Source organism: Ylistrum balloti, unplaced genomic scaffold, assembly GCF_031769215.1.
Source record: "Ylistrum balloti isolate Yb309-2 unplaced genomic scaffold, AGI_CSIRO_Ybal_v1 Utg370366, whole genome shotgun sequence".
NCBI classification, from domain to species: Eukaryota; Metazoa; Mollusca; class Bivalvia; order Pectinida; family Pectinidae; genus Ylistrum; species Ylistrum balloti.
In genome coordinates, this window is record NW_026782258.1 from 390,687 (window position 1) to 415,164 (window position 24,478).

At 39.9% G+C, this 24,478-nt stretch overlaps 1 protein-coding gene across 1 annotated transcript; it reads right to left on the reverse strand.

The window, feature by feature from the left end:
- Nucleotides 1-1,022: 1,022 nt before the first annotated feature.
- On the reverse strand, nucleotides 1,023-20,679 carry LOC132553906 (protein flp-like). The gene is made up of 5 exons (XM_060218194.1): nucleotides 20,374-20,679; nucleotides 10,653-10,832; nucleotides 8,005-8,265; nucleotides 3,500-3,756; nucleotides 1,023-2,085 (listed from the first exon to the last, which is right to left on the reverse strand). Exons 1-5 carry the CDS (start codon nucleotides 20,676-20,678, stop codon nucleotides 1,373-1,375), a joined length of 1,716 nt encoding a protein of 571 aa, XP_060074177.1. The 5' UTR covers nucleotide 20,679; the 3' UTR covers nucleotides 1,023-1,372.
- Between the last annotated feature and the right edge of the window lie 3,799 nt (nucleotides 20,680-24,478).

A 24,478-nucleotide genomic window follows, 5' to 3' on the forward strand; every position in this document is an offset into this window, starting at 1 on the left:
TTTTCGCTACTTCGTGCTGAATATCACGACTAAGCCTTAAGGTTATTGAGAAGTTCTTGAACGATGAAATTTGACTACTGTGAGCTTGAATATGGGTCAGCATCATTTCTTTGCAAACTATGTCGCGCTGTATCAAATATACCTTCAAGTCATGTATATGATTCTTTGCCTTTTGGTTATTGAGAAGAAAATGTCGAAATGATATAACATATGTAAACCCTATGACCTAATATTTAAATGTGTCGATGCCATTTCTCCTCACAAACCTTGTTGGGCTTTATCCTAGAAGACTTCGAGCTATATATCATCAGGGCATTTTGTTTTCACAAATTTGAACCCTTTTACCTTATACATTGGTCAAAGTAATTTTTTTCGCAAATTTTGTCAGGCTTCATCCAATTAACCTTGCTGTCTTCGACCCAGGTGAGCTTTGAAGGTGGTAAAACACCAATACTGCTAATTTTACGCAAATTGACATATAAGATTATTAGCGAAAGAATCAATGAGATAAATTTCCCTAACTCTCCAAAAATTAGTGTGTACAGGTGGTTGCACGTTCTCCGGCAGGTCTAGCACACGGATTAGTATTTGAAAGCACCATTGTCTGATACCGTTTACCGCCAAGCTCTGCGAAACATTGCAAAAATATGAACAAAAAGGCGTAGGTATATACAAAACGCCAAATCTTTATTAAATTAGGAAATAACATAAGGACAGGATGCGACTAGAATGTAATTTTATGTTTAATGTTGGGGTGCAACGCAGACTTAATTAAAAGAACTATAGACAATAGGAATTTCTACTTTATCTCATTATTCCAAAGTCTCGTCTTATTACCACTTATACTATAGGAAAACAGACATGGCATCTGAAAAAATTGGATTGGGAAGGGATTATGTTACATACTCAATTCACATTTCTTTCAGATGATGAATTAAGATGAAATTATGTTACATTTTGAGTAAAATAGTGACTGCTATTCTAAATAGTAATCGTTACACTAAAATGTTAGTTCTTTTTGGGTTTTTTGTCTAAATACATGTACATAAAGTCACTAATGTCTAACCACTCCAGACATTTAGACAAGGGTATTATTCTGCTAATTTCTGTTTTTCGGAGAACAACCAACACCTTCGTTTCCTTAGCAACCAAGAATATTGTTCCGTATTTGGAGAACAACAAGAAATATTGTTCCATTTTTCGAAGAACAACGAAGAACACTGTCCCATTTTTCGAGAACAACCAAGAATAACCAATAATATTGTTTCGACTTTTGGGAACAACAAAAATTGCCGTTTTGGGGTTACATCCAAAGGCATTGGTTTTGTTGTCCACTAATAACACAAACTGTTCATAGCATCACGAAGGAAGATTAGGACATCACCATAATAATCACAACACAAAATGTCAACAGTGTTGATTGAATGCGTGTATTTCCTGAGGTTGTGCACGTTAATTGCAGTGAACCTTGCAAACCGTTGTTTTCATGTTTTCGAAAATCTCTCTGAAATGTTATCGCAAAAGCATTGTCTACGGGGTACGATAGATTCGAGGCAATCCCTCCTGAGACCGGAAATGAAAAGTTAACATTCACTGGCCTGACTTGTCCGTCGGCCTGAGTAGCAAACCAGAGCGGTCCTATGTAGTGTCCTTTGAAGGCCAGGTCGGTGACGGGAGTGAGGACCATTCGACCGAATCTACCGTAATAAAGCATTAACTGTGTTTGGTTCTCAATCGTTACTGATATGTTACCGAACGCTGGATGACCGTAAGATCCAATGTAAAACTCCATCGGCTGACTACTGTTCCAAAACGTTCTAAACTGGCTCATTCCTGTTACTGGAACAGATGGCGAAACATCACTCCAAGGAGCGGGAAATGAGCATGCTGAGCTGCTGTCGAGCCAAGGCGTTTCCCCAAGCAACATGTCTGCCGCGCGGCTCATGATGACTCTGATTGGGAGCTGGTTGTCATTGTCTCGTGATCCGGTCAGCGAGGCAAATATGCCGATGTTTTGGTGGGGGAATAACCACATCAACGACGAGAACCCAACGATTCCTCCCGAGTGCCAAACACGCTTGTAACCTGGAATAAAAATAGCAAACAACTGAACATACTGGAAAACTCACCTCATCATTTCGACATTAAGATATCAAATCATATATGAAAAAACACCACTAACATTCAAAATCAAACTTATCACTTGTTTTGTTTGCAATACTATTTCAACCGTTGGACAGTCACTACAACATATTTAGTGACAGACCTGAAAACATAAGAACATATTTTGATGACGTTATACATAGATAACCTCGATTATCTCCTTTCTGTCCTCTCCTTGTGTGTTGACTGGTAACTAAGAAAGAAAACCAGTCTGTGAAATGAACTATGAAACCGGAAAAAAATTGAAACAAGACCTGTATAATTGTATTTGAAAATCGTTCCCCTTTTCCCATAAGATAACCCTTTATACAATATGTTGTTCAAACCTATGATGATCTAGATCAAATTTGGTCAAAATTCACTTAACAGTTTAGGAAGAGAAGCGTTTCCATTGTGTTGACAGACGGACACACTGGTATAAACTTACTTGTCAGTCCGTTACCATGTGAATGAAATTACACTTCGTAAATACCAAATTAAACGCGTTTATTTCTTTTATATACGATGACTGATTTTGTGCAATTTCATTATATCAAAGACGAAAGTTGAAAAACTAAATCCTCACTTTGACTAAATTCTCGTCTTTTCGCCCTGAAAAAAAGACAAATCACACGGGGCATAAATTAACCATTTTAATTCTCGTTCTGGAAAAGACGATAAGAAACTAACAACCTTAATTTCCGTCTTTACGGGTTCAAAAATTTCGTCTTTTCATGTTTTCGCCCCGAAAACACGTGAATTAAGGCTTGTTAGTGTCCATCAATTTTCGTCTATTCGGGGCGAAAACATGAAAATACGAGATCTTTTTAATCCGAGAACACGAGAAATAAGGTTGCTTAATAGCGTGAATTTATTTGATCTTTTTAAATATGATTTTTCGTCTTTTCGGAGCAAAAACAAAATGAAAAAACGAGAACTGAGGTTTTATATTGTCGCCTTTTTTGCTGCGAAAAAAACCCGAAATAACTTTCAGCCACCTTTTTTGATATTATTTTTTAAACTGACGTTATTTAAACGAAAAAAAGGTCCACGGTCATTAAAAGTGTATTTTTAATGACCGTGGACCTCGGATTTGTCAACCGGCACATAAACTTGAATTCTGCTGATATTTCGTTTAAATAACGTCAGTCATGAGTGCTAAAACAAAAATCATTGTTTAAAAAATAATATCCTGGCCTCGAGTGCCTGTGCGTAATTATAGGTCTCCATTTTAGTTTCGAAAAATAATTCAAGAAGACGAGAAAAGCTAATTAATGAGAACATCGATGTACTTATCTGACCTCAACTTATTATGATGACGTCAAAGCCAAAACACCGTCATCACAACAATACTCACCTCTGTAAACGGAAGTCACCCAACCGAGAGTGTACGCCAAAGATACGTCATCTATGGGATACTTGGGGCGGAATAGATTTTTCTCTTGAAAGGGCGTGGCCATCTGGCTAGCGTACGTCTCCGCTAAAATGTCATGGTCGATGTCTAGCGGGGTCAAGGACGTGTTCCGGAAAGCGGTTAAATGAAACAACATCCATTTACCCATGTCGTTGGCTGTAGAATATATTGATCCGGCAGGACCAAGTGGGTCGACACAACTTAAAAAAACAAAACGATGTTATTACTTTTAAGACTAGCCGATATATATTCGATCAAAATAATCACCAAGGACAGAAGCAATAACATTTCCTTAATGGATAAGCATACTTATGTGAGCGAACATCACACACTCGGTCTTAGGTGTAACTGATACAAACATTTGGAGAGGTTTAGTTAAAACAATATTCGGTAGCTGAAACACACCTTGGGAAAGAATTAGTCGAAATGGGTCTGTGTAGCTGAAACACACATGGAGTGAGATGTAGGTGAAAAAAGGGGTAGCTAATACACACCTGCCTGGAGGAGTGAGGTCTATCTGATACACATCTGTCTGGAGGAGTGAGGTCTACCTGATACACATCTGTCTGGAGGAGTGAGGTCTACCTGATACACATCTGTCTGGAGGAGTGAAGTCTACCTGATACACACCTGTCTGGAGGAGTGAGGTCTAGCTGATACACACCTGTCTGGAGGAGTGAGGTCTACCTAATACACACCTGCCTGGAGGAGTGAGGTCTACCTGATACACACCTGGAGTGAGGTCTAGCTGATACACACCTGCCTGGAGGAGTGAGGTCTACCTGATACACACCTGCCTGGAGGAGTGAGGTCTACATGATACACACCTGTCTGGAGGAGTGAGGTCTACCTGATACACACCTGTCTGGAGGAGTGAGGTCTACCTGATACACACCTGCCTGGAGGAGTGAGGTCTACCTGATACACACCTGTCTGGAGGAGTGAGGTCTACCTGATACACACCTGGAGTGAGGTCTACCTGATACACACCTGGGGTGAGGTCTACCTGATATGCACCTAGAGTGAGGTCTAGCTGATACACACCTGGAGTGAGGTCTAGCTGATACACACCTGCCTGGAGGAGTGAAGTCTACCTGATACACGCCTATCTGGAGGAGTGAGGTCTACATGATACACACCTGTCTGGAGGAGTGAGATCTAGCTGATACACACCTGTGAGGGCCACCTGATACACAGCTGCCTGGAAGAGTGAGGTCTACCTGATACACACCTGCCTGGAGGAGTGAAGTCTACCTGATACACACCTGTCTGGAGGAGTGAGGTCCATCTGATACACATCTGTCTGGAGGAGTGAGGTCTACCTGATACACATCTGTCTGGAGGAGTGAGGTCTACCTGATACACATCTGTCTGGATGAGTGAGGTCTACCTGATACACACCTGTCTGGAGGAGTGAGGTCTACCTGATACACACCTGTCTGGAGGAGTGAGGTCTACCTAATACACACCTGCCTGGAGGAGTGAGGTCTACCTGATACACACCTGGAGTGAGGTCTAGCTGATACACACCTGCCTGGAGGAGTGAGGTCTACCTGATACACACCTGCCTGGAGGAGTGAGGTCTACCTGATACACATCTGTCTGGAGGAGTGAGGTCTACCTGATACACATCTGTCTGGAGGAGTGAGGTCTACCTGATACACACCTGTCTGGAGGAGTGAGGTCTACCTGATACACACCTGGAGTGAGGTCTACCTGATACACACCTGCCTGGAGGAGTGAGGTCTACCTGATACACACCTGTCTGGAGGAGTGAGGTCTACCTGATACACACCTGGAGTGAGGTCTACCTGATATGCACCTAGAGTGAGGTCTAGCTGATACACACCTGGAGTGAGGTCTACCTGATACACACCTGGAGTGAGGTCTAGCTGATACACACCTGCCTGGAGGAGTGAAGTCTACCTGATACACGCCTGTCTGGAGGAGTGAGGTCTACATGATACACACCTGTCTGGAGGAGTGAGATCTAGCTGATACACACCTGTGAGGGCCACCTGATACACAGCTGCCTGGAAGAGTGAGGTCTACCTGATACACACCTGCCTGGAGGAGTGAAGTCTACCTGATACACACCTGTCTGGAGGAGTGAGGTCCATCTGACACACACCTGCCTGGAGGAGTGAGGTCTAGCTGACACACATCTGTCTGGAGGAGTGAGGTCTACCTGATACACACCTGTCTGGAGGAGTGAGGTCTACCTGATACACACCTGTCTGGAGGAGTGAGGTCTACCTAATACACACCTGCCTGGAGGAGTGAGGTCTACCTGATACACACCTGCCCGGAGGAGTGAGGTCTAGCTGATACAGACCTGCCCGGAAGAGTGAGGTCTACCTGATACACACCTGCCCGGAGGAGTGAAGTCTACCTGATACACACCTGCCCGGAGGAGTGAGGTCTACCTGATACACACCTGCCTGGAGGAGTGAAGTCTACCTGATACATACCTGCCCGGAGAAGTGAAGTCTACCTGATACACGTCTGTCTGGAGGAGTGAGGTCTTCATGATACACACCTGTCTGGAGGAGTGAGATCTCGCTGATACACACCTGTGAGGTCCATCTGATATACACCTGCCAGGAAGAGTGAGGTCTACCTGACACACACCTGACACACACCTGCCTAGAGGAGTGAGGTCTACCTGATACACACTTGTCTGGAGGAGTGAGGTCTACCTGATACGCACATGGAGTGAGGTCTAGCTGACACACATCTGTCTGGAGGAGTGAGGTCTACTTGATACGCACCTGGAGTGAGGTCTACCTGATACACACCTGCCCAGAGAAGTGAGGTCTAGCTGATACACACCTGCCCGGAAGAGTGAGGTGTACCTGATACACACCTGTCTGGAGGAGTGAGGTCTACTTGATACACACCTGCCTGGAGGAGTGAAGTCTACCTGATACACACCTGCCCGGAGGAGTGAAGTCTACCTGATACACGCCTGTCTGGAGGAGTGAGGTCTTCATGATACACACCTGTCTGGAGGAGTGAGATCTAGCTGATACACACCTGTGAGGTCCACCTGATATACACCTACCTGGAAGAGTGAGGTCTACCTGATATACACCTGCCTGGAAGAGTGAGGTCTACCTGATACACACCTGCCTGGAGGAGTGAGGTCTAGCTGACACACACCTGTCTGGAGGAGTGAGGTCTACTTGATACGCACCTGGTGTGAGGTCTACCTGATACACACCTGCCCGGAGGAGTGAAGTCTACCTGATACACACCTGCCTGGTAGAGTGAGGTCTACCTGATACTCACCTGTCTGGAGGAGTGAGGTCTACCTAATACACACCTGTCTAGAGGAGTGAGGTCTACCTGATACGCACCTGGAGTGAGGTCTAGCTGATACGCTTCTGGAGTGAGGTGTAATTGATACACACCTGGAGTGAGGTCTACCTGATACACACCTGTCTGGAGGAGTGAGGTCTACCTAATACACACCTGTCTAGAGGAGTGAGGTCTACCTGATACGCACCTGGAGTGAGGTCTAGCTGATACGCTTCTGGAGTGAGGTGTAATTGATACACACCTGGAGTGAGGTCTACCTGATACACACCTGGAGTGAGGTCTACCTGATACACACCTGGAATGAGGTCTAGCTGATACAAACTCTTGTATCAAAGTTTAGCTAGCATTGCAACCTTCCATATATATTTTTTTATTTCAAAGAAACTGCGGGCTGTAAGAAGGCAACAGATCGTGGTAGTTTTATATTGTTACCTTATGTCATACTTCAAACGTGTCCAAAATGATTAAATCGATAGGAAATTGTAAACGTTAAACGTTTACACAACCTAAGCACACCTATTTCAGGCGGGCAGTTAAAAAAACCCTTTCATTTATGATAATAAATTAAAGTGGTGGAACCGATTCCGGAAATTTCCTGAATACCTTAAATGTAGGACAGGAAACCGGATATTCTCGTTCACGTAGAAAACAAAATTACCCCTTTTTTGCTTGCGTGTTTGTATCTTTTTTCCACTATTTAATTTTTGTTCTTGACACATTATCAATATTTACAAGGTTGACAATCGTTCTTTATATACTTAATTTTCAGAATTGATTTGTTTATACCGAAAACAATCATACTTTAGAACGCCGGAAGCGCCCCTGGCTAGCAGTAGACGTGTGTGTCCGCCGTGTTTACTAGATAACATGATTTGATGTTGTCAATGCCAGCCTAGTCGGTGTGTATGACTACGAGTGACTATGTATCACAACTTTTATATTTAGGGCACAAAACATCACGGGAGAGACTTGATGCTACGATCACTCAATTTCCTTCTACATTAACACAAGCAGATACAGATGTGTGTTGATACGTCATTTCCTGTTTCTGCTACAACAAATTCCATTATCTTATGGTCTTATTGTCCTTTACTTAATTCTCATCTGACTGGTACTCTGTCACTTACTGTAATAGTTTTTCGTTTAGCCGGACAGGTTTTCGGTTCCTACTGGCGTACGATAAGGCAAAACTTTTGTCGAAATCGGATACTTCCGTCACAAAACCGGAAGTGTCCATACCAAGAGGCTGAAACAAGTTGTCTCGAACAAGATCTTCCCAGGTCCTTCCCCCGAGCTTCTCGGACACGTGTCCAGCCAGTGTGTACATGAAGTTGCTGTAGACAAACCTTGTACGAAAGGGTAGGAAAGCGGGGAGATACTCCAGATAACTGTCAGAAAACATGATAGGAATACAAGTTAACTGTCAACATTAATTGGATTTGAAAGATCTCTTGATGTAGACAAATCTAAAATCATTTCAGGACAAAAAAAATAAAAAATGTAATTATAATTATTTTATGAAGTAAAGTGCATGTGCTATTTTTTCCACAATTTTTTTTATGAATAACCGTTCAATTTGTCGATTAAATCAATTACTTTTTTTGCGCTCGTGCCAGTTTCATAAAGAAAAAAATCACATAACTCTTGAATTCTTTATGACTGAACTAAGAATATCCTCTCCGTATTGCGAGCGAACATATTTCTGTCACCACATGTATATCAGCTGTAGTAGGCCTAGTAAAACAAATAACATTGTTCAAGGATATAAGGCAACTAAAATAACTTGTACTCTTATACAAACCACATCTTAAGGTTTATTTTTAGACGCAATGCATATCGCAGGATCCGCCATCAAAAATATGATGAACTTTGGATGCAAATTTTACGAAAATCTGTGCTTTGTACAACTGATATCAAAGGACAGACTAGAGAGCACACACAGCTAATGACGACGTTCCCAACAACCAAAGACTATGTAATTATTTGATAATTCTTTTCTTATCGAAATAACTGTACGGTTCTTCCGGCGATATTATAATTGTAGGAGAAGAGTCTTGTAGAACAGTTGGACAGAAATCCCCGAATGGATTCCGATTAAAGTTCATCGCCCACGGAACTAAATATCATACCCGGTGACTTCCGCAAAATTTGAAAAGAAATTTAAAAAAAAAACCTAAAACAATGCATGTTGGACTTTCTGTAGTTTAAAAATAAATTCATTCCATGCGGGATGTACAGTATTTGTGGCGATGTTTTTGTCTGAACCAAGCCCAGAGAGAAGGTCAACATTTTGATGTTTTTCCTAGTCTTGGAACACAAGGTAATCGAGTGTGAGTTATTTACAGCTTGTGATCAGAATCTTGACAGGAATATATGACAAGATGTCAAGCGTAAACGGTTGAAATGTTTCGACTGGATGAACCCGCACGCGAAACGCCAGGCAAAGCTTTAAACTGAAGATATTCGTGCAATTTGGGGAGGCCAGTTGCATATTCCTGAAAAGTACTGGCTGGATACCATTAGTTTTTAGAATTTCGGCGTTAAACAGGGTTGATGAAGCACATTTTTTCCGGAAATATTCGGATATTCAATACGAGTCAATTCAAAAATGTTATTTGTTCTTTGTTTTATGTTTGACAGAAAATTCCGGAACTGTGCGTTTTGAGCTTTACATATACTATGCTAACGTCCGGTACGGGCGTTCGTTTATCGTGGAATAAGTCCGCGTCGCCTAGATCTTTTTAGCGGGGAACACCAAAGTGGCCGAAACAATAGATTTCAACTGAGGATGCCCATGTATCATACGCGTCAAGAGGACAGAGTTGATTTGTGAAATACAGTAGCGGATGCAGAATTTTGGAACAAGGGACATTTCTCAACTGACTCAATAGAAATGGTTTTAATGAGAAAAAGTCATACACCCAAAAAATGTATGGTTTGTATGGCCATATGTTTTTCGTGTAAAATGTATGTAGTTGACAACGTTCTTGTATATCCGTCAACATACGACGGCTGTGGACTTACTTAGTAAACATATCTAGATGACGTTCCTTGTTGAAGTACATCGCTAAACTAAAAGCGAAAGAACCATCAAATTCGGACGACATGGGTGTAAATTTACTTTAAATGTATATCTACCTTTGGGAATACGCATCAGTGCTATATAACATAACTATAATATCAGAAATGTTCAAAACTTTCTCGAAGTTACGGTTAACCGAGTTTAACTGCTGTCAATTCGTTTGACCGACGTCTCGTAAAACAACCCTCGCCCTCCATGCATAGCTATACAGAGATCAAAATAACAAAAAGGTGAATGGTTGAATTGCACGGTATTAATAGTATATCAGTTGTTTCCAGCGTGCAATCCTTTATGGAACACCACATTTTATTGGGGAACCCCATACGGTATAGCTCAGAAGACACCGTCCTAGGTGGAATAGACAAGAAAAACAACTTATCTGCATTATTTTCCATTTGACAGTAACAGGCTTGCCTAGACAGATCTCTGTTGGTTGAAGTTAGCCTAAAGCTGTGATGGAGCGTGCTTTATCAAAATTTATAATCCAAGTGGTATAAAACTACCTGAAGGTCAGAATGAGAACCATTCCTTATCGGCGATGTATCTGCTGGTTTCGAGAGAAAAAACATGTTCCCTGCTCATTCTAACACACAAGTTACGCTGGTAATAACTTAAATTTTACATATCATGAATGTTTGTGCCACAGGTGAAGAGTAGAGCTGCTTTTTCTATTTATGTAGTTGTAGTATGTACCTGATAAATTCTCCTCTTGTGACATTTTCTGGAAAGCCCACCAGTAAAGCGTTGAAGAAACCCGGAACACCCACCTTGTGGGCTAGTAGATCTCGCAAATTCACGTTCTCCGAACGGAGTTTGTTAATCAACCGAAACCCATTTCCCAGGATCTTCTGAATGGGCGTGTCCCAGGTAAATCTGCAATAGACAATCAATGTGTTCTGCATGTTGGTTCTACACGAATACGTGCACGATGTCTTATAATTGAAATAAATGTATTTCACAAGTACACAAGTATGGCGGATACCGATATTTTTCGAGATAACGAATCTGGAGTGAAATTGATACTGTACATATTACATCTATGTAATTCAAACAAAATAGGAAAAACTGTTTGATATTACTTTCTATGTATTACTACAGAGAAATGGCATTCTTCACAAAAGTGCATGTTAACTCCACATTGCCATCTTCCCTGACAACTATAAAGCCATATTTCGGCTTTTATCAAATATGGCGTGTTCAAATACATAATTGGACATCTACAAAAAACGGGTTTTTGTTTCCGTTTAACATGAAAATATATCGCATTAATAAATACATTACACGGAAGCTAGACATGTTTAATTAAAAACGAAATGGGTAAGTGTTGTCGATCGCCTGTGTTTCTTTCCGGCTTAAACAGGAGACACGACAGAGAAGGATCTGTCGTAGCGTTATCAATATAATGTCGATTCCTGCTTTTTTTTTGTCGGACGAATGGATCGTCAAAGGATTGGCAAACAGAACGGCAACGCGCAGGTTGTAAATTTATCAAAAATGCAACGCAATGTAATGTAGAAAACTCAAAATGCCAGTTCATTATAACATTGCGCAGAATTTTTATATTTGAAATTTTTGATAATCAAGATTCACCAGAAAAAACTGAAGGGTCATTGAAAGGCACCATGAACAAACACAAGGACATGCAGAGGTCAAGAACGGTGGCTATAGTACTGAAACTTACCAATATATCTACTTTGTACCGTAATGTATATGTTAGTAATTCTAATTTGTAATATATACGTTAACGAGATTTTGGCCCCGCCCCTCACAATCTATACCTTCAGTCTCTTTCATCTCCAGCATGTACCTTATCAGCAACAATAACGACCACTTTACGATGACATAGCGAATTAAAGATAAGAACTATCGCTTAGTGTTTTATTCATTCACCTTATCTGTCGGTAACTGATGTTAACATTACCGTAATCCGTGCACTATAGCAAAAGTGCATGCATATTTCACATCGTTTTTTCATTAGCTTTATTCTGGTTCTCGTGGTTATGGCTGAGTATCTAGGCCAATGAGCGCGTCATAATTATCATGTATGTTCTGAACGATGGAACGGTTCTTCTCATTTAGACAACAAAAACATAACGATCCGTATTACGTCTTTACAGTAGCACTTGGTTTCCTGGTTAAACCTGAATCATATAATCTGCTTTGACTTATGGCTAAATATGTAGTTTTCTACGACTGATCTGACGGGATCTTATCTATAATTCATCAAGACACACGGCTTGGGCCATTAACCATGGATGCACTTAGCTAATCCTGCGTTATACTGCAATGCATCCACATTTTATGGTATCACAATTTACATCAACGCATATATAAGAATCATTGTTATTGAGAAGTAGTAGTCATCTACACCTGCACTTATAGCAGAACTCATGTCTTAATCTACACCTGCACATATAGCAGAACTCGTGTCTTAATCTACACCTGCACATATAGCAGAACTCGTGTCTTAATCTACACCTGCACATATAGCAGAACTCGTGTCTTAATCTACACCTGCACATATAGCAGAACTCATGTCTTAATCTACACCTGCACACATAGCAGACCTTTGGTCTTAATCTTCACCTGTACATATAGCAGACCTTTGGTCTTAATCTACACCTGCACATATAGCAGAACTCATGTCTTAATCTACACCTGCACACATAGCAGACCTTTGGTCTTAATCTCCACCTGTACATATAGCAGAACCCATGTCTTAATCTACACCTGCACATATAGTAGACCTTAAGTATGAATTAACACCTGTACATACAGCAGACCTTAGGCCTTAATCTTCACCTGTACATATAGCAGACCTTAAGTCTTAATCCTCACCTGTACATATAGCAAACCTGAAGTCTTAATCCTCATCTGCACATATAGTAGACCTTAAGTCTTAATTTACACCTGTACATATAGCAGACCTTAAGTCTTACTCCTCGCCTGTACATACAGCAGACCTGAAGTCTTAATCTTCACCTGCACATATAGCAGACCTCATGTCTTAATCTACACCTGCACATATAGCTGACATGAAGTCTTAATCTACGACTGCGCATATAGCAGACCTCCAGTGTTAATTTACACCTCAATCTACGACTGTGCATATTTCAGACATCCAGTCTTACTCTACGACTGTTCATATAGCAGATTTCCAGTTTTAATAGAGACCTGCACATATAGCAGACCTCCATAATGCAAAGCATCTTATTTCTGTTCTGTTCTGTTCTCGGGGCATGCTACTCCTGTCCTTAACAAGGACATTGAGCAGTCACAAATTCAGTCGACGGTGATCTTGATCTTATAGTCATGGCCTTATATATTGACCACTTGTAATTTGATTTAAAAATTTCTACATATCACAACATCAATATTGACCAGTAACACAATACCTTGAACTTTGACCAAATTAATATTGGTCAGTGTTGACCTAGAAACCCAGTCATTCGATCTCTTCTTTCATTTCAATTAAGCTTTATTTAAAAGTTATTTTAGAACGTAGCCCATTCACTTGATACCGATTTAACTATGATCTTTTCCGCGATCTTTTATTTGTCATTGAGGTAGACCCATGTTCAGACAAATTCTCAAAAAATCCATACCAGGTTTCCTTCAAAATGACTTTAAAACTGTTTGCTAGTTCAGTGATAACACTATGGTCTTCACGTATGACTTGGTGATGTAGACCTGTGATCAACTGACCTCTAGTTAGATTCTTACAATACTTCCTTTGGGGGAATAAAATGGAGTGTCTCTTAATTAATTGTCCTTGACCTTTGCACTGATTACCTTCACATTGAGCTTGCTACTTTGTTCGTCCTACCATGTGCCATGTAACAAATTGATATCTTTGATACCTTCTCACTTACAAAATGTTCATCAAGAGACACAAAATTTAACCTTGACCTCTGACCCAATGACGCTTATGATGGCTATACAATAAAAGGCCCAACTGAACATCACAACGCATTGCATGTAAACACAAAATGCATTATGACCTAAGATTTAACAGACCTGGTGTTGACGAACGGACAGACACAGTGATTAATATGGGACCCTAATAATTAGAGTCAAGTTACACAGAAAGTGTCCGTCCTAAATAGACAGCTTTGGTATCTGAAGTGATAGCTTGCACCTCTTCCCGTTCGCTAGCAGGATAATACTCATTTTGCATGATGCAAAACATCTGCTTGAACACCTATCTGTCTAATGGCTCGATTCCTACATAATTACTGCTAGGAGACCTGAAGTAACATGTCAAGACGGCAGACTGTCCCGGTGACCCAGATGTGTGTTGTCTGAGCAACGTGTGACACGCCATTCCGGTCCGATTTTGTCCTTACCTATTGTCATGGGAATGTCTGGGGTATAAAAGAACATGCAATGCCCGCTATCTCGTCAAGAGTTCATAGCCATAATACCTCTTTGAACAGCTCGCGTCATTTCAAGATTGATGGACAATGTACGCATACTGGGAACACATTATTTGATAAAATGTTGCTTTAACACATTTTCAAATTTTGTGAACTGAAAATACTTCTTATCAACAACCATGGACGCTGCCATTTAAAATATGACCTAAATATCTATGACCAAGATGTCAAATGATATATAGCGCATGCGCGACAACTCTTAAAGATATTGGCATAACCGATGTCAATTACATTAACAAATTACGCGTGTAACCCAATATGGATTTTCAATGATAAATGCGATGTACTTGTTTCTTTGATCTTTTAATAGTGACTAACATTGCAGAACTACTGTCAGAGAGCATCGCGAGGTTCTCTTTAGATTCACGTCCTCGCAACAGCTACGGTCAAAGGAAAATGGTGTCCATAAATGATAGGGTTACTCAATAACACTTTTTGAAAGCGTCATTTCGCTGAAGTGTCATAACCTGGACACCGTAATAGCAAATACCGCCGGTCATTAGTTTACGGAAAATGCGCTTCAAAACAGCATTCCAAGCAGGAGCAACAGGTACCCTTTGTCAGGGGAGATAATCCATACTTTAAACGTACAAATTTTATGCGATAATCTTATTAGTGCTTTCCCGATAAAAATAATACGCTAAAATATAATTGTGCTAATTGTTTCTTAATGTCAATTTATCATTTTGCTTATTTGTACGCTTTCCGTGACTTTCAACGTTTGAGACAATGAGTGGACGTTCAACTTCAACACAAAGGTCAAAACAGAAGAGATTTCAAGTCAGGCGTTAGGACCGAAATAGTTGTACGCACTTGTCGCTTCTAACTGCATCGATACTACAACGTGGATTAACAGTGTCGCTATTTCACAATTTCATTACTGCGTTGTATCGTTGTTACGCTGTAGTAGTTAGGTTCGACTGTTTGTGATACATGCCATGTATGATGGTTATTACGTTTGAAAATGACCAGTGATAACTGCATCGAGTTTTAGAATATTGATCTTGTGAAAATAAGAAGTATACATCGTCAACGGCAGTGTTTAATGAACCTGTCTATTGCGCGAGACGTCCACTGCTTTCTCGCTCGTGATTACCAAACGGAACTCATTCCTACATATCTACCGATAACCAAATTTGAATTTTGCTGTTTTGTTCTTTATGAGGAGCTGGGTAAAAAAATCAAATGAACAAATGTGATTAATTAAACCGTGATGATATCTTTGATCCGCTACTCCACTGGGAGGTTTTGCTTCACGTCTAGACAGGCAGTGATTCATTATGCCACAGAAAAGCACATTTGTCATCAGGCGACTTTTTATCAAAACGAATATAATATTAGATTCAAAATAAAATGATCGAACAGAAAAGTACAACGATGGCGACAAGTTAATCTGATATTTCTGCTTTTTACAACACTCGGTTGTCGATCAGTTCTGTGTGCTACAGCGTACGACGAGTCGATGAGTTGCAGTCGTTACAACAAACGACTAGTTAGTGAGTTCCGGGTGTAACACTGCACGGCAAGTCGGTGAGTTCCGAGTGTAAGAACACACGACTACTCAGTGAGTTCCGGGTGTAAGAACACACGACTAGTCAGCGAGTTCCGGGTGAAAGAACTTGGTCAACAATTAACTAGTATACTTAGTCAACAGTCCCCTTGTATACTTAGTCAACAGTTCCCTTGTATACTTAGTCAACAGTTCCCTTGTTTACTTAGTCAACAGTTCCCTAGTATACTTAGTCAATAACCTTGTTTACTTAGTCAACAGTTCCCTTGTATACTTAGTCAACAGTTCCTTTGTATACTTAGTCAACAGTTCCCTTGTATACTTAGTCAATAGTTCCCTTGTATACTTAGTCAACAGTTCTCTTGTATACTTCGTCAACAGTCCCTTGTATACTTAGTAAACAGTTCCCTTGTTTACTTAGTCAACAGTTCCCTTGTATACTTAATCAATAGTTCCCTTGTATACTTAATCAACAGTTCCCTTGTTTACTTAGTCAACAGTTCCTTGTTTACTTAGTCAATAGTTCCCTTGTTTACTTAGTCAACAGTTCCTTGTATACTTCGTCAACAGTTCCCTTGTATACTTAGTGAACAGTTCCCTTGTTTACTTTGTCAACAGTTCCCTTGTATATTTGGTCAACAGTTCCCTTGTATACTTAGTCAACAGTCCCCTTGTATACTTAGTCAACAGTCCCTTGTATACTTAGTCAACAGTTCCCTTATTTACTTAGTCAACAGTCCCCTTGTATACTTAGTTCCCTTGTTTACTTAGTCAACAGTCCTCTTGTATATTTAGTCAACAGTTCCTTGTATACTTAGTCAAAAGTTCCTTTGTATACTTAGTCAACAGTTCCCTTGTATATTTAGTCAACAGTTCCCTTGTTTACTTAGTCAACAGTTCCCTTGTATACTTAGACAACAGTTCCCTTGTTTACTTAGTCAATAGTTCCCTTGTTTACTTAGTCAACAGTTCCCTTGTATACTTAGTCAACAATCCCTTGTTTACTTAGACAACAGTTCCCCTGTATACTTCGTCAACAGTTCCCTTGTATACTTCGTCAACAGTTCCCTTGTATACTTAGTCAACAATTCCCTTGTTTACGTAGTCAACAGTTCCCTTGTATACTTCGTCAACAGTCCCTTGTATACTTAGTCAAAAGTTCCTTTGTATACTTAGTCAACAGTTCCCTTGTATATTTAGTCAACAGTTCTCTTGTATACTTAGTCAACAGTCCCCTTGTTTACTTAGTCAACAGTCCTCTTGTATATTTAGTCAACAGTTCCTTGTATACTTAGTCAACAGTTCCCTTGTATATTTAGTCAACAGTTCCCTTGTTTACTTAGTCAACAGTTCCCTTGTATACTTAGACAACAGTTCCCTTGTTTACTTAGTCAATAGTTCCCTTGTTTACTTAGTCAACAGTTCCCTTGTATACTTAGTCAACAATCCCTTGTTTACTTAGACAACAGTTCCCCTGTATACTTCGTCAACAGTTCCCTTGTATAGTTAGTCAACAGTTCGTTGTATAGTTCGTCAACAGTCCCCTTGTTTACTTAGTCAACAGTTCCCTTGTATTTACTTAGTCAATAGTTCCCTTGTATACTTAGTCAACAGTCATCTTGTATATTTAGTCAACAGTTCCTTGTATACTTAGTCAACAGTTCCCTTGTTCCCTTGTTTACTTAGTCAACAGTTCCTTGTATACTTAGTCAACAGTTCCCTTGTTTACTTAGCCAACAGTCCCTTGTATACTTCGTCAACAGTCCCTTGTATACTTAGTCAACATTTCCCTTGTGTACTGAGTCAACAGTTCCCTTGTATACTTAGTCAACAGTCCCCTTGTTTACTTAGTCAACAGTCCTCTTGTATATTTAGTCAACAGTTCCTTGTATACTTAGTCAACAGTTCCCTTGTATACTTAGTCAACAGTTCCCTTGTATACTTAGTCAACAGTCCCCTTGTTTACTTAGTCAGCAGTCCCTTGTATACTTAGTCAACAGTTCCCTTGTATACTTAGTCAACAGTTCCCTTGTATACTTAGTCAACAGTTCCCTTGTTTACTTAGTCAACAGTTCCCTTGTATACTTCGTCAACAGTTCCCTTGTATATTTAGTCAACAGTTCCCTTGTATACTTAGTCAACAGTCCCCTTGTTTACTTAGTCAACAGTCCTCTTGTATATTTAGTCAACAGTTCCCTTGTATACTTAGTCAACAGTTCCCTTGTATACTTAGTCAAGAGTTCCTTGTATACTTAGTCAACAGTTCCCTTGTTTACTTAGCCAACAGTTCCTTGTATACTTAGTCAACAGTTCCCTTGTATATTTAGTCAACAGTTCCCTTGTTTACTTAGTCAACAGCTCCCTTGTATATTTAGTCAACAGTTCCCTTGTATACTTAGTCAACAGTCCCCTTGTTTACTTAGTCAACAGTCTTCTTGTATATTTAGTCAACAGTTCCTTGTATACATAGTCAACAGTTCCCTTGTATATTTAGTCAACAGTTCCCTTGTTTACTTAGTCAACAGTTCCTTGTATACTTAGTCAACAGTTCTCTTGTTTACTTAGCCAACAGTCCCTTGTATACTTCGTCAACAGTCCCCTTGTTTACTTAGTCAACAGTCCCTTGTATACTTAGTCAACAGTTCCCTTGTTTACTTAGTCAGCAGTCTCTTGTATACTTCGTCAACAGTTCCCTTGTATATTTAGTCAACAGTCCCCTTGTTTACTTAGTCAACAGTCCTCTTGTATATTAAGTCAACAGTTCCCCTGTATACTTAGTCAACAGTTCCCTTGTATACTTAGTCAACAGTCCTCTTGTATATTAAGTCAACAGTTCCCTTGTTTACTTAGTCAACAGTTCCCTTGTTTACTTAGTCAACAGTCCTCTTGTATATTAAGTCAACAGTTCCCTTGTTTACTTAGTCAACAGTTCCCTTGTTTACTTAGTCAACAGTTCTCTTGCATACTTCGTCAACAGTTCCCTTGTATACTTAATCAACAGTTCCCTTGTATACTTCGTCAACAGTTCCCTTGTATACTTAGTGAACAGTTCCCTTGTTTACTTAGTCAACAGTTCCCTTGTTTACTTAGTCAACAGTTCCCTTGTTTACTTAGTCAACAGTTCCCTTGTTTACTTAGTCAACAGTCCTCTTGTATATTAAGTCAACAGTCCTCTTGTATATTAAGTCAACAGTTCCCTTGTTTACTTAGTCAACAGTCCTCTTGTATATTAAGTCAACAGTTCCCCTGTATACTTAGTCAACAGTTCCCTTGTTTACTTAGTCAACAGTCCTCTTGTATATTAAGTCAACAGTTCCCCTGTATACTTAGTCAACAGTTCCCTTGTTTACTTAGTCAACAGTCCTCTTGTATATTAAGTCAACAGTTCCCCTGTATACTTAGTCAACAGTTCCCTAGTATACTTAGTCAACAGTCCCCTTGTTTACTTAGTCAACAGTCCTCTTGTATATTAAGTCAACAGTTCCCCTGTATACTTAGTCAACAGTTCCCTTGTTTACTTGGTCAGCAGTCCCTTGTATACTTAGTCAACAGTCCCCTTGTTTACTTAGTCAACAGTCCTATTGTATATTTAGTCAACAGTTCCTTGTATACTTAGTCAACAGTTCCCTTGTTTACTTAGTCAACAGTTCCTTGTATACTTAGTCAACAGTTCCCTTGTTTACTTAGTCAACAGTCCCTTGTTTACTTAGTCAACAGTCCCTTGTATACTTAGTCAACAGTTCCCTTGTGTACTTAGTCAACAGTTCCCTTGTATACTTAGTCAACAGTTCCCTTGTTTACTTAGTCAACAGTCCCTTGTTTACTTAGTCAACAGTCCCCTTGTTTACTTAGTCAACAGTCCTATTGTATATTTAGTCAACAGTTCCTTGTATACTTAGTCAACAGTTCCCTTGTTTACTTGGTCAGCAGTCCCTTGTATACTTAGTCAACAGTCCCCTTGTTTACTTAGTCAACAGTCATATTGTATATTTAGTCAACAGTTCCTTGTATACTTAGTCAACAGTTCCCTTGTTTACTTAGTCAACAGTTCCTTGTATACTTAGTCAACAGTTCCCTTGTTTACTTAGTCAACAGTCCCTTGTATACTTAGTCAACAGTTCCCCTGTATACTTCGTCAACAGTTCCCTTGTATACTGAGTCAACAGTCCCCTTGTATACTTAGTCAACAGTTACCATGTATATTTAGTCAACAGTTCCCTTGTTAACTTAGTCAACGGTAATCTTGTTTGCTTAATCAACAGTAACCTTGTATATTTAGTCAACATTTCAAATGTAACATTTTGCATATGGTCAAAGATTGACAATTTTTTATACGGCAAAAGTTTTACAATTTGTATGTTCTCCAATAGATGGTGAAATTTTGTAAGTGGTAAAAAACTGACATTCTGTATTTTGTCAACAATCAACATTTGCAGGTGGTCAGTGAATAACAATATATATTGTTTACCTTGAGTGTGTGGTCAACATTTTGGCGAGGACGGTACTTGTGAAAGCCTTGGTCAGCGACCCAATGCAGAATTTTGTGTCATTAGTTACGGGTACTTTGTCCTCCACTTGAGCGTATCCGAATCCTTTGGAGTATATAACCGAGTTGTCCTTGACCATGGTAATGGTCAGTCCGGGCACCTGTCGGCACCCCATCACAGACTCAACGTATTCCTCAAACTCGTTTAGCACTGTGGCCATAATCGGCCCGCCCTTACACAGCACCACGACACAACTTAGCACCAGTAGTCCTCGGGCGCACACCATGCTCACGCGACCGTATTCCCACACTCATTTGTTTCCGTGGAGCAATGAATTTTACCTGTTAGAGGTTACAGTTGCACACGACGAATGAACACGCCTCAAAAATATTTGAATCATGGAGACAGGCCGATAGTGATAGGCAGACAATAGACATGGTATGCCACTTTTCCCGCGCGTTTCTGGGGCCAGAGTGCTTCAGCGCCTGAACGAAGGTGTAAGATGTAATGCATCCTTGTGCTGACGAAAGTGGGGAGTAGAATAACAGACCGATACCTGATTAGATAGTGGCCGTAGAGAGGCCGGGGGTCAGTCACGTTGATCACACTTTAATCGTCGCGTGATAGTCCCTTAATTAGAGCCAGACTGGACGGGGATGTCCAACACATGTTCTGGTCGATATGTATTATAAACACCGGTTCCTCGCGCAATGTGTTTTCTGATATATCTCACCAACATAAATATTGATTTCGTATCAATGAAAGTCATGTATCTCATGTATACATTTATATTTAAGCTTGTAATATGTATATGGTTTGTGATGGGCTGTCACGTTGGCCTTTGAAATAGCAAGGATCAATTTGACATATCAGTCCTGGGAAAGCCTCTCCTTCGGTTGTCCAGAGCTGGTGTCCCTGGAGCTCCAAACATTCCAAGCATATGAATCCGTGTGATTACATAGAGCTCGCCTGTGTCTGATCTTTGCTCCGCTTCATAATGAAACCTTGTCTGTAATATGGCACTTCCGACTGGCCGAAAGCTTTTTTCGAATGTAATCAGAAATCGACCATGATTACAGTGGCTGGTATATAGAAAACGTCCTAACACCTGTATTGTTGTTGTACAACAGTTGGTAATATACCTCTATCATTGTACAATAGTAATATGATACTCAGTCACCTATTTACAATGTACAACAGCTGGTACTACACATATTATTGTACAACAGCTGATATTACACATATCATTGTACAACAGCTGGTATTACACATATCATTGTACAACAGCTGGTATTACACATATCATTGTACAACAGCTGGTATTACACATATTATTGTACAACAGCTGGTACTACACATATTATTGTACAACAGCTGATATTACACATATCATTGTACAACAGCTGATATTACACATATCATTGTACAACAGCTGATATTACACATATCATTGTACAACAGCTGATATTACACATATCATTGTACAACAGCTGATATTACACATATCATTGTACAACAGCTGGTACTACACATATCATTGTACAACAGCTGATATTACACATATCATTGTACAACAGCTGGTACTACACATATCATTGTACAACAGCTGATATTACACATATCATTGTACAACAACTGGTATTATAACATTATTGTACAAATGGTATTACACATATTATTGTACAGCAACTGGTATTACACATATAATTGTACAACAGCTGGTATTAATTACACATAACATTGTACCACAGCTGGTGTTAGACCTATCATTGTACAATAGCTGGTATTACACATATCATTGTACAACAGCTGATATTACACATATTATTGTACAACAGCTGGTATTACACATATTATTGTACAACAGCTGGTATTACACATATTATTGTACAACAGCTGGTATTACACATATTATTGTACAACAGCCGGTATTACACATATTATTGTACAACAGCTGGTATTACACATATTATTGTACAACAGCTGGTATTACACATATTATTGTACAACAGCTGGTATTACACATATCATTGTACAATAACAACTTGAATATAATTAGTTGAAGGTCATGCTACATTCTGGTAATATGAAGGTCACACCACAATCATGATCATCCATCATTTTAAATACACGTAAAAGGCGATTGTTTTTCGTAACATCGTAGACAGGCCGGTATTTCAAACAGACGACAAAGCATTTCATTTAGTTCTCAGTATTACAAATGTCGTTATCAAATTTATTTGGATGAGAAATTTATAAATGAATCGTATTTATATACTCTTCAAAAATGAACAAGAACATTATACATATATTTTGATACTGTAATGGAAAATGTTTTGGCTCGGTAGCTTTTCCTTTGTTCCCGTCTCTAATCCTCGGATATTGATAGACCGTAGAGGCCGGGCAGCTGACCGTACAGTGATGGTTTAAGAGGCATTGCACAGCTGTCTCAACACAGTTTAAGGCTTGTGACGTCATTTGGCGGTAACACAAATAAATACACAGTGACTTGAGGTAAATATACCGACACTAGATCCCTCCTCCGTTATAACGAGGGTAATCGTAAGTGTGGCATCATGCACGGTGTTGGTTATTACACGATGACGTTAAATAACTGATGCGTTAAATAAATGAAACACTTTATTACATTTTTGCCTGTGAAATATAGAGAAATCTCTCATTGATAAATGTGTTATCTTTCACTATTGAAAATTATACCTTTGCAGACTTACACCAATTAAAAGGGAGAACACAAATCATCATATTGAAATTGGAAAATCACAAAGCACGGTACAAAAAACGCAAAAACCGAAATCTGAAAAGGCTGTTTACTAGTAACACGACCTTCAATTCCATGTTAAATTTTTATTTCCATGAAAGTCAGGAAACAATGCAACGCAATTTACCTTATCAGGGATCCTACCCAATGCCCAACCGAACATCTTGAATGTGGAGCTAACACGTTAGACATTTAAAAGGATTCGTGTCATCAACAGCAACAGCTGTAGGTTGCCGCCATATTTTCAGCCGCGCACTGTTACTTGTCCAAGGTTTAACGATAGAGTACAACTAACAGTGGTTAGACGGACGATAGTGTACTACAAACAGTGGTTAGACGGACGATAGTGTACTACAAACAGTGGTTATACTGACGATAGTGTACTACAAACAGTGGTTAGACGGACGATAGTGTACTACAAACAGTGGTTAAACGGACGAGAGTATACAATTAACAGTGGTTAGACGGACGATAGTGTAATACAAACAATAGTTAGACGGACGATAGTGTACTACAAACAGTAGTTAGACGGACGAGAGTGTACTATAAACAGTGGTTAGATGGACGATAGCGTACAACAAACAGTGGTTAGACGGACGATAGTGTACAACAAACAGTGGTTAGACGGACGATAGTGTACAACTAACAGTGGTTAGACGGACGATAGTGTACAACAAACAGTGGTTAGACGGCAGATAGTGTAGAACAAACAGTGGTTAGACGGACGAGAGTATACAATTTACAGTGGTTAGACGGACGAGAGTATACAATTAACAGTGGTTAGACGGACGATAGTGTACAACAAACAGTGGTTAGACGGACGATAGTGTATAACAAAACGTGGTAAGACGGACGAGAGTATACAATTAACAGTGGTTAGACAGACGATAGTGTACAACAAACAGTGGTTAGACGGACGATAGTGTACAACTAACAGTGGTTAGACAGACGATAGTGTACTACAAACAGTGGTTAGACGGACGATAGTGTACAACTAACAGTGGTTAGACGGACGATAGTGTATAACAAACAGTGGTAAGACGGACGATAGTGTACTACAAACAATAGTTAGACGGACGATAGTGTACAACTAACAGTGGTTAGACGGACGATAGTGTACCACAACAGTGGTTAGACGGACGATAGTGTACAACAAACAGTGGTTAGACGGACGATAGTGTACTACAAACAGTGGTTAGACGGACGATAGTGAACTACAAACAGTGGTTAGACGGACGATAGTGTACTACAACAGTGGTTAGACGGATGATAGTGTACAACTAACAGTGGTTAGACGGACGATAGTG

Coding starts and splice junctions, on each gene's coding strand:
- LOC132553906 (XM_060218194.1), bottom strand. CDS start 20,678: ATGGTGTGCGCCCGAGGACTACTGGTGCTAAGTTGTGTCGTGGTGCTG. Junction 10,833..20,373: donor ATGTTGACCACACACTCAAG/GTAAACAATATA, acceptor TGTCTATTGCAG/ATTTACCTGGGACACGCCCA. Junction 3,757..8,004: donor CTAAACGAAAAACTATTACA/GTAAGTGACAGA, acceptor TGTTTTTTTAAG/TTGTGTCGACCCACTTGGTC.